Source organism: Egretta garzetta, unplaced genomic scaffold, assembly GCF_000687185.1.
Source record: "Egretta garzetta isolate BGI_Z169 unplaced genomic scaffold, ASM68718v1 scaffold273, whole genome shotgun sequence".
Taxonomy (NCBI): domain Eukaryota; kingdom Metazoa; phylum Chordata; class Aves; order Pelecaniformes; family Ardeidae; genus Egretta; species Egretta garzetta.
In genome coordinates this window covers 811,532-822,561 of record NW_009259236.1, presented here as the reverse complement: position 1 = coordinate 822,561, position 11,030 = coordinate 811,532, and the positions used below count along the sequence as shown (strand labels likewise).

The 11,030-nt window shown below is 48.6% G+C and overlaps 1 protein-coding gene across 1 annotated transcript in view; it reads right to left on the bottom strand.

The window, feature by feature from the left end:
- AFAP1L2 (actin filament associated protein 1 like 2) overlaps nt 1-5,696 on the bottom strand; it is a 26,974-nt gene extending 21,278 nt beyond the window's left edge. The window contains exons 1-3 of the mRNA XM_035891484.1: nt 5,599-5,696; nt 4,993-5,070; nt 280-371 (exon numbers count right to left, since the gene is read on the bottom strand). Coding sequence (XP_035747377.1) covers nt 280-371; nt 4,993-5,047 — 147 coding nt within the window. The 5' untranslated portion in view covers nt 5,048-5,070; nt 5,599-5,696. The remainder of the gene's footprint in view (nt 1-279; nt 372-4,992; nt 5,071-5,598) is intronic.
- Nucleotides 5,697-11,030: the final 5,334 nt, after the last annotated feature.

The window sequence follows — 11,030 nt, the reverse complement described above, 5'->3', positions numbered from 1 at the left end:
GCCACCAGCCGCACGCTGACCTGCAGGATTCGTAGAGACCGAACGTGTAGCTGGAAATGCATGCAATAGGGAGCCCCTAGTGAAATATTTTTAATTTTATCTTTATTTTTTTTTTTTAAACAAAGCTCACCGGGACTATTTGTCTCACTAAAACACAGGGGCAGAGGTCTGCCCATTTACCCGTGCTGCACAGGTTGTAACAAAAGCGAAGCCCGCAGGGGTCCAGGTCCCCCGGCTGAGGGCTAGGCAGCGCAAAAGCAAAGGATTTGCCAAACGTACCTTTGGAGGGGGGAGGTCCGGCAGGCTCTTCTGAGGAGGGGACGAATGCAGTCCTGAGTCTCCATTGGTCAGGGAGTTTCTCCGATCCAGCACTGCAAGCCAGAAAACACAATTATATCAGTGACGTGTGGCATTTCCCAGCAGAGTGCTCCCTACCCGGGGTGGCGCAGGAGCGGCGAGGTGCTATTTCAGTAGGATGCAGAGTGGCAATTACAGGCAGCACTGCAGGGCCACCGTGTCATTTCAGGCCATACCCAGGAATGTGGCACTAGGAGCCCCAGCAAAAGAGCTGGCCTCTGGTTTTTAGACATGTTTTTCCTTCTGGAGGGACAAATGTGAAGTCCAGACCCACTGCTGAAACTGTAAGGGGTCTTTAGAAGCAGAATGGGCAGACACTACACAGTATCTGGAAACCCCTAGCACTTCAGCCCTTGCTAGCTCTGATCCCTGCTGCTGCGAGCAGACAGATGGGTGGCTGTCCCCACCTCTGCTGCCTTTCCAGAAAACTGGAGCTAATACCACCCTGCTCCCTGAGCCAACTGCAAAGGTTGCTGCCTAGCTGGGCTGCACAACGCTTTACCAAAGTCAGCCAAGAACAGTAACTCAATCGCTATTGAAGGGAGAGTTGCTCCTGAAGCAGCCCAGGCCAAACATGTGAAAGGGCATATGGCAGCAGAACTGCTCCAGGCGATCCGTGTCTACCTCTGGAAAGTCAGATTTTCCAAGCAGCTGAACGCAGAGTGATTCAGTAGCTGGAGGGTACATGGGAGGCTCAGAGAACTCGTGTTCAGTCCCTCTTCCCCCACCACAGAACTCCTGGGTGGCCTCGAACAAGTGCCCAAATCCCACGACCTCCAAGATAGTGCAATGCAGCAACGCTCAGGAACAAGTGGGAGCAAGGCACCAAACAGCTGAAAAAATGAAGGACTTCGAAGGCGTTGTACTGTGCAGCAGGGAAGTCCCCTTTTACAGAACATCGCTTCTGGAGAAACAAGGCTAAGGCATTCAGATACGGCAAGTCCAGTAAATTAAAAGGGAATTGGGTGCAAAACCTGCAGCGAGCTGATGCTCTGACTGCCTTCGTCACCTGCTGATGCTCCAGCCGCATTCCTCAGGCACACACAGACACTGCCAAGGCATTGGGCAAGCGCCCAGTGGTGCTTAGGACTGCGCTCAGAAGACGCAGGCAGGAACTCTGCTGCATATTTCTGGGCTTTAAAAATAGAAGCTGGAAACCACATTACTTCGTTCACGTCTGGGGCTCGGAAGCCACGATGACAGCTCTGCCCTGCCAGGCTGCAGCCAGCTCCTGGCCTGATGGAGCAAGAGCTCAAAACACATCTCTTGTGGGAAACTGCTCCCTGGGACACAGGTCTCCTGGTCATCAGCACTGACTACCTTCAGTAAGTCAGGAGGGCACAGAGACCCATGGATCAACAGACACTGGCTCCAAGCAGCTGTTTGCACCTCACAAGTAGGGCTGCTGGATGTCTTGTGAGGTTCAAGTGGAGAAAAGCAGGCGAGTCTGCAACACAGACTGATCATGGGGAGATCCATCTACCAAAATACCCCTTGATTGTACTCCCAGAGTCATATCTACAGGCTGCTGTTGGAGGTTGGGCTCTTCTGTGAAGGACCGAGGAGATGGTGCTCTCAGGGCAGACACCTTCCGTGGACAGCAGCTGCTTTTGGAAACACCAAAAAAAAAAAAAAAAAGTACGAGATTTCCTGAAGCCCCAGCGAGCTACTACCCAAGTGGGGGTTATCTCCATATTCACAGTTGTCCACACAGGGAACTTTTTAGGGGTCTTTTAGCAGAGAGAAATGGACAGGCCAACTCGCATCCTTCTGCCCCACTCTCAGCTCCACAGAAGAGGAATCATTGCAGCAGCAAAAACCACTGCTAAACCCTTTGCAAGTGATGGCCATCTGTTCTTGACTCTCCGGCAAACCTAGCAATCATCCCACTGAACCTCACTGTGCCAGGAAAATGCTGTTTGGTTTCTGTACCAGCAGTTCCTTCTCCTCCCACCAACCTTGGAGCACGGGGTGGAGACCACAGCCTCAGTCCTCACCCTGCTGGAAACTTGCCCACCTCCATGGACACGTGCCCATGCACTGCTGAGGAGCAGAGCAAGATGTGATGGAGCTTTGATGGAGCTTTGATTTCAGGCTTTTTGCAGGAAGAACCGTCCCTTTAAACTTCATCCTGACAAGACCCCTGGGAGATGTTACGGGGTTTTCTGTTCTGAGGTTGCAGAGGGCAGCTGTGGCTCTGCCCAGCCTGTGGGGACAAGCACCTAATGCACGCTCTCTGAACGGAGAGCCCACACAGCATGTGCTGTACAAACCCCTTCCTTCTCCTGCTACGCACACCAGCACCACAAATCACAGACTGTTTCCTTAGGGGGGTGGGAGGGAAGGAGTATTTTTTCCTAGGCAAGTGTTTAACACTTTGCAGGTGTCTTCTGATAAAGATGTCTCCTTAAAACCTGGAAATTGGGGAGAATTTAGAAGAGGAGGAAGAAAAACCAGGCAGAAAGCCTGCTAAAATTCACATCTGTACAAACTGTTACTTATCTGTGCTCTCTGTTCTTTGTAAAAGTGAATCGTTCCAGGTATTTGGGCTAAGAGCACCACAGTGTGCACCAGCAGGAGCCCCACACTGCACATCAGTCCCAGCTTCCAGACTCCTGCACCTCGATCCCTCTGTGTTGACTTCCAGAGGGAGATGCCTTGACTTGAGCGGGAGATGCCTTCAGCTCGCTGAAGAGCCCCACAGACCGGTGTGGTAGAGACTTGCTGTGTTTCTCAAGTAAATGAGATCAAGTAAATGACGGTGCCTTCATCACTCTCTGCAGTGAATTCAATTACTGTGCCATAAAAAGGCATCTCAAAAGCACCTCACCGTTCAGCTTAAATCCTTACTGATGGAATTGGAAGCAGATACAGTGAGCAGGGAAATACATTTTTTGCAGGAATAGCATGTTTTAAGGTTTGGAGGGGGGCCTTGGAGCTGATGTGTTATCACCTTGGAAAGCATTTTGCCCTGCACTGCTAGGGCATACTCAAGCACAGCTACAGCGATGAAGAAACCCTGCAGGGCGTGAGAGTTCCCATTGACCTCAGCCACAAGAGCGTGGTCACCACATCCCACCACAGGATTTCAGTGAAACAAAGGGCACAGAGCGGCAGTGGGTAAAAGGAGCTGCATAATCACTGGGGGATCCATATCGCACCCCCTAGCACCAGTGGGTCCTGGGGACCCCTCCATCTGCTAAATCTGAGCCTCCAGGTCCCCCTTCTGAGCAGGCGGGCACAGACCTGTCTGTGCAGTTGCAGCAGCGGGATTGGGGCTGTACACCCAGCTGCAGCTATGGCTAAGATCCCGTACATGTGTCTCACTGACCTCAGCATTTCCAAATAACTCAGAAGTTTTACTTGGAATAGGGAGGTTGTTGAAAACAGAGAAAGAGAGAAGCACAAGGTCCCACAGGGAGCAACTGAGTGGGTAGGCTCATGGCCTTGATAGGGAAAAGTCTGATATAAAAGAACCAACTCCAAAAATAGATTGTCTGAAATTTGCCCCCGTGTTTCAGCATGGTGGATCAGTGTGAGTCTTGTTTTATCCACCCAAATAAGAACTTATATAAAGAGATGATTCCATTGCTGCTCAGCCGCTGGGAGCTACTAGGAAGCTGCGCAACCCTGTTATGGAGCACTACAGCATCACCCAGAGGGCCCTGTCTGGAGATCACACTGGGGCTTCAGGCATAGTCTGGGAGGACAGCCTGTCTTCAAGGGTATTTGAAGTTAACCTAAATTCAGCTGCAGGTAGTTTAAAAAATAAAACAAACTACCCAAACAAAAAAAACCCCACCACAAAACAATGAAACCAAACCAAACAACTCTGGAAATGGAGCTATCCCAGCTATGGCAGGACCAGCATGTCAATGGCAGGCTGCGCCGATGTGTGCTCTTGTCTCACCTATTGGGACGGGACACTGTGGGGTAAGGTCAGCTCTGACTGCCTGTGCATTAAGGAGGTGTGCGTCAGTAATCACCTCACTCTATGCAATTATCAAGACCAGCCTCTGCGATAAACCTCAAAGAGCAAGGACGTTTTTAGAGAATTATGTTCCTTCCCATGCTACAAATTCAAAACCTGGGAAATCTAAACTGGAAATTAGTATTTTATCTAGGTTTAATTTCTTGGCTTGTACTCTGCAGAACTCTTTCATCCCCTGAGAGGTGAAGGTGCTCAGCCCGCACGGCGGGCTGCGCCTGGGAACTCACCTCGCAAGGCTGCGACGACCAATGCAGAGCCCCTGGGCTAGCACAGAGCATGAGACTAAGGACGACACATGCTTTCAAGGTCTCAAAAAGGTGAAGTGACGTGTTTCGTGGCCAAAGGAAACATGAGGGCGTCCTTAAATATCTCAGGCACTGGAGCTGCAAGCCTTAGAAGGCAACATTTTCATCCCAAAATAACGCCCTCCAAAGTGCTACTTCCAGGAATAACCTCACAGTGCTGGCAAGGACCATGATTTCCAAAGGAATGTAATGAAAATGGCAGCCCTTCCACACCATCAATGCCTCATCCCTCAGAGCTGCTGGGGGCCTCCCACCAGTCCCAGTAAAGCAAGGCTCAGACCAAATGAGCCTTCACTGCCCTGTTAGATGCGAGACAACCATTAATCTTCAGCTCCCTACCTTTGTCTTGTTTCTCCTGGTCACCCTGCTGTTTATGGATGGTCACTTTGTTCATATAAATATATTCCTCATCGCCACCTGCAACCAAAGAGAAAAGTGAACTCTTTACCCAGCTGCTGCTTTCGCGTTGCTAAGTTTTCCCAAAAAGACAGATGTAAAAACTGTCTCTGCTGAGCACGTTTCGGGGAGAGTGCATTGGTTGAGGCAATGTGCAGAAAAAATCCCAAGCAATAATAAAAAGCAGAAAAATTAAACGCTTTATGGTCAGGAAATTCCATAAGTTAAAATTTCTCCTTAAACATTAACTTGGCAAAACAGTACATCCTGTGTATCTTACAAAGTGGATTAAATAAACTTAAGGTTTAATAAGGAAAACAGAAAGTATCAGCAATCTTGAGAATCCTTTGCTTGTAAAGCTGGACATATAACTACAGTAATTTTACATAAACAATTAGAGGTCACTGCAAAAATAATCCCCATTTCATTTTCTCCTCCTAATTGTCGTGTCTCCTCTTCCCACCAGCCTCCAAGAAAACGTTGCTTCAAGACCCCGTAGCAGTTCCCACAAAGGCCCACTGCCCCATCCTTGGTTTTCCTTGCCCATACCGCTGGATTTGGTGTAGACCCGCAGAAGGTCGGAGAGGAAGCTCTTCTTCACAACAGCAGTGCTGCTCAAGTTCTCCTTGTCCAGTATCCTCAGAAAATCTTCAAGTTCTGTGAGCAGCTGCTCGAGAGCTACGACAGCAACAGAGACAACGGTTGGCAAAGCAGTTAGGTGGCATTTCAAAAGAGGACGTACATTAGTTCTGAATTTTCAAAGATCCTCTGCATTTTTCTGCCCAGGAATAATTCACATCTAGTTTTCCTGCTTGAACCCTCCCTCTACTTTTGAAAAGAAAGTGGGTCCCAAAACCAAAAAGGCTCCAACTTCCCTTAGTCTGTTCATACACCAGTAAAATCCCAGTAAATGTTCTTCTTCCTGTAGGACTTTTTGCTCAAAGTGGAAAAAGCCTGGAGGGGTTTTGAGCATTAGGGCTGAGATTACACAAAAGCAGCTAGCAAGATCTTGACGCTTGAATCTTGAGTCCGTCATTCAAACCTCATCTGGATTTGGATCTACCAAAGACTCTGCTTTCTGGTTCCTCTTTCCAAGCCTCCTCCTTATTTCTCTGTCTGTAATGATTTTAAAACATTTATGTGTCCCCTCAAAACAGACAGACACGCACACAAAAAAGGTGTACGTGTAGTTTACAATTCGGAAACTTCTCAAGCTGTCTTGCTTGAGTAGTGACCGCAGAGATCATTGCACCACGTGGAACCGAAGACCCAAGACCAAGCAGCATCTCAGACACCCTTGGGAAAACCCGCCATACTGAAGACATCCCTGTGCACCCGCGACAAGCGGCTCGGCCACGCGGCTCCCCAGTGCTGCCGGCTCAGCCGGGCTAATAGGTTTGTTTTCCTCCCGAGGAGCTGTTACTCAGCTCGGCCACCGACAAATCACTTCTCTGACAGGGCTCGCACTGAAGCAACAGGCGTTTAATTGCTTGCTTTTGTTCGCGCCAAAGTTTATCGTGGGCTAATTAGCAGCAGTGGCAGGAGCCTGTTCCAGGGAGGAAATAACAGAGTATTATGTGGGGAGAGGAAGCACTGCACAAGAATGACGGTGCGTGGGAAAAGCATGGAAAACCCATCCGGGACTGTTCCTCCCTGTTGGAGGCTCCCCCGCCACCCCACTCCATCAGTCCCCGACACGAAGCAGCTGCAGGGGAGATGGGTGGCGAAGCTCGGGTTTGCTGGCCAGGCTCCCCACTCCATCAGTCCCCGACACGAAGCAGCTGCAGGGGAGATGGGTGGCGAAGCTCGGGTTTGCCATGGCCAGGCTGCAAACCCGGCTGTGACTCCTCAGCACACCACCAAGGAATATGACACATGGATAATTTAACTGGGGCAATGCTCCATTCTCTTTACTTACAGCATTTCCATGCTGTGTGTTCCCATGGTACCCCTGTGAGTCACAGTACACACCAGTGAACTAGAAAAGTGTTAGTATTTTGGTTTCAGAGGGCAAAACATCTGAAGTGTATCTAGTTAGGTGCTACCACGTCCAAGGTCACAAAGAACATTGGTGTAAGACCAGGACAGAGCCATCACCTTCTTACTCCCCCATCTTTAGCCACCAGGAGACCCTACCCCAGGTAAATAGTCCCCACGTTAGAATATTGATAAATAAAGCATAAATTACACTGTAAAGGTTTATGTTGCTAGCCATTAACTGAAAAAGATGCTACTGCTCTCAAACTGTATTAATCTTCACTACCTTGACTGTAGAACAGTCTAATGACTCCAAACCAATCAATAACGGCTGCAGAGGAGATTACCAACTGGTAGTTCTTCACACTTCGTTTTATACCCTCTACACCCAATTAATTCTCTCCTCATCTGATTTAGGACCACGGCAATGGAAAATGCCTGTATCACACTGTGTTAACTTGAATGTTTTTGCTAGCTGCCGTTTTGCCCAGCTATAAGACGCTGACATCCAGAGAGAGCAAGAATCACCTCAAGAAACAAACCATAAGGAAAGAGGTAGTATTTGGTGACAACAATATTACATGTCACTGGTATCATTAAGCAATGAACTGTGAGCATTTGGTGTCAAACACACTTGTAACCTGCTTCTCTTAAGCTCCAAGGACCCTACATCTCCTAAGTTTAAGGAAACTCCACTGGTGTAAATCACAGCCCTGCTACACTTGCTCATCTGCTTTGGTGGCCCACTTCAGAAAATTTAAATTGAGGTCAGTTCCTTCTTGTCAGGCCTAAATATATGTTCCTCTTAGTGGACAGGACATTTGTGTGTCAGGAATGGTATCAGAAGAAACACAGCACAAAAAATACCTAATTTGAAGCTTCAGAAGAGAGTCAGCTCCCAACAGCTGCCCACATGGAAGTCACGATACCATGTTTGCAGGGAAGGGGGTATAATTCCCATTCCCTCCTCCACCCCCACGACTGCAGAAAATGACTGTATTCTTCTCCCAAGCACCACAGCTAGCGCACACACAGGGCTGAGCTCTCATGAATAGCACAGCCCATACAGTAGGTTACATTTTCCAGCCCACCAAAGCTGAATTCAGGCTTCTAGTGACTCAAAGCAACTCATTTAGGACGTGATCCTGGGGTCACAGAGGTCAGTGGAAAGACTCTGTCAGACTCCAATGGGTTCAGACTTCAGGGACTCAAGAGAGATTCATTTTGCTCCTCTTCAGCAAGAAGCAGCACATAAACCAGCTGCTTCTATGCAAGGATCTCTTCGATCTCAGCTGGACATTCTCAATTCAAACCTGAAACCTGCAAAAATAAACTGCCATTGAAATGAACATGAACGTTTGTTCCCTCATATCAGAAGGAGAACAAGCTACTACTTATTAGAGTGATCACTGTGAGAAGTAAGAAGAATTAATACAATGATGGTCTATAAGATCCTCTGTGCAAGCAAGAATCGCAGCAGGTGAATAGGACTGGAAACAGTTGAGAGGCCATGTACATCAAACCATCTCAGGATTTTGAATGCTGGAACCCACTGCTTGATCTCAGCTAAAGACCTATCACACTGTGGTGATGATGTATTGAACACGCTGATGGCAAAGCCAGGTTGGTGGTTACCCAAAGCAGCCCGAAACAAATGGCTCTCCCTCCAAGCTGCTTTGTTTTGCTCTCCTTATCTTAGCTGGTTAGAAATGAGAGCATGTAAAGAGGTGATTCCAGTAGCTGGGCTTGCTCTGCAGGGCAATAGTTACAGGTGCAAAGAACTCATTTGCAAAATGAAATGGCTGTGAGCAGCAGGAGAGCTTGGAAGCAGACAGAAGCCCAAGTCACAAGGCAGTGTGATTCTCAGAGATGCTTTTGAGGAAACTCCTTCCACAGCTACACTGCTCTTCTCAATTCTGGTAGCTCTTCTTCATGAACCCCCAATTACAATGTGACTCAAGTAATCTTTCTGGCACCATTCTCAAGTAAAAACTTCCACAGCACTTACAAAAATTCAGCCTACTTCATGGAAAACAGGAGATTACCCCCAAGGTCAAGACTGGCCCAGAAGAATTAAAAGACTTGTCCAAGGTCACTGTGAATACCTCTACTGAATGCAGTCCTCCCAGGCCCTGGGATATGACCTACTCCATCTCCTTACCAAAGCATGGCCACACATGTAGAGCACCATCAGATAGCGCAGCACAGCTCAGATCATGCTGCTCGCCTCTCTGCCCACGGCTATTAGACACTGAATAAAACCATAAGGATTTTGCAACACATGATGGAGAGTGGGGTAGGACCATCAGTCAATAGAAAACTTGGCTGATTTGCATCTGCAGTGAGTGGGTGATCATCACTGAAAGGACTTTAAAGTATATAGAAAACATCACATCTTTACTGAGGTAGTAAGGACTTACAGGGGATTACAACCAGAACTACCAGCTCCTCTTGCATGCACTGAAGCAGAGGATGAGAGATATTCTCCCTCCCTTTACTCCACGACAATGCAACCTTTTTTTAAGAAGCTCCTGGGTAGCCCTCTGACCAGAGCAGGCTTTCTCTGTTGGAACTGTTTGCAACTTTGGTTGCAGCCATACGCAAAGCATTGCTCGCAACACGACTGATCTGGTTCAACAGCAATTCAGTGGCAGGAGGGCAGCACTGAAAAGGGCTTCTTTTGGCAGGAGTCTGTGGCCTTTCTCTGCAGACAGAAAGCCTCTTGCACCGCAGCAGTGTCTATCCTAGTTCATGTGAAGCTAGAGCCAAAAAATGCAGCAGCTTGCAAAGCCCCATTGAGGAAGCACATTCCTTGTGAAAGAGCTGCCAATTCTGCCCGACACCAAGGTCACTGAAAGGTAAATGACCATTAAACTAGATTATAAAAGCCATTCCTACCAATAACTACTGATCTTTGTCATCTTGCTACAATAACAACCTATGTCTACATCTAATTACTTCATGTCTTGGCCTTATGAGGAAATGGGAAGACAGGCTCAGAATGAACTTTCATTCAAGTGTTTTAGCAACGACTGGGCAGGATTATATTAGACCATTTAATCTAAATTCAATTATTTATTTTATCAAGGTAGAGGGGCCTCAGCCACCGGACAAAGAGCTGTAATAAGATACATACTAAGAGACAAACTCTTTCCTCTACTGAGATGAGAGGTGAAAGATAAGAAGCATCATCTGCTAACAGGAAACGAAGGCACGGAGAGATTAAATGATTTGTCCAAGGATACGGGCATGTTCTCCAGCGGATCAGGAATACAACTCAGTTTTCCTGTGTCCCAGCCTGCAGCTCCCACTCCTAAACCACCCTTCCTTGGATCCTTGAGTGCTGGGAGATTTCCCGCCCCCCTGCCAAAAGCAGGAGCTGGGTTTGGTACTTTCGGCTTCACCTCCGCTACAAGGGGCTGGGCTACGCTGCTGGCAAACAGCGCCGACACAGGCACCCAGTAAATACCTGCAGCCTGGGGCGTGCCAAGCTTTTCGCTTCAAAAGCCTTGGGAAGTCCAGAGACAGTGAAACTGCTAACAGTGCTCCGATTCACCCAAGCATCGGAGGCAGCAGGAGCGGGGGGGTTCCCGCAGGGCACCTTGAGGTACCCGCGCATCCCCAGAGAGCCTCCTCCATCCAGGACATCCCATGGCAGCCTTTCGGTCCCTGTTTCCCACTGACCAGCCTGGCCTGGCAGCACTGGGATTCCCCAGAGGCTGCTTTGGCAGAAAGCAACTCCTTTCTTGCCCTGGTTTCTTTTTTCCTTCACTGCATAAAATCAATAGGGCAGCTGAGGAGCGTGCAGGGAGGACAGGCGGGTACAGAGGCCGCATTCAGGCCGCTGAATAGCTGTCAGCGGAGCAGGAGGGCCCAGCCCAGGCCTCCTCGACTAATTTGGAGCCTTACAGTAACAGTTGGCCTTTGCAAGAGGGAAAAGTCGCCCACGATGACAGCTAGAGAAGGCCATTCTCCCCAGCTGTGAGGAAAGGCAGATGTGTGGA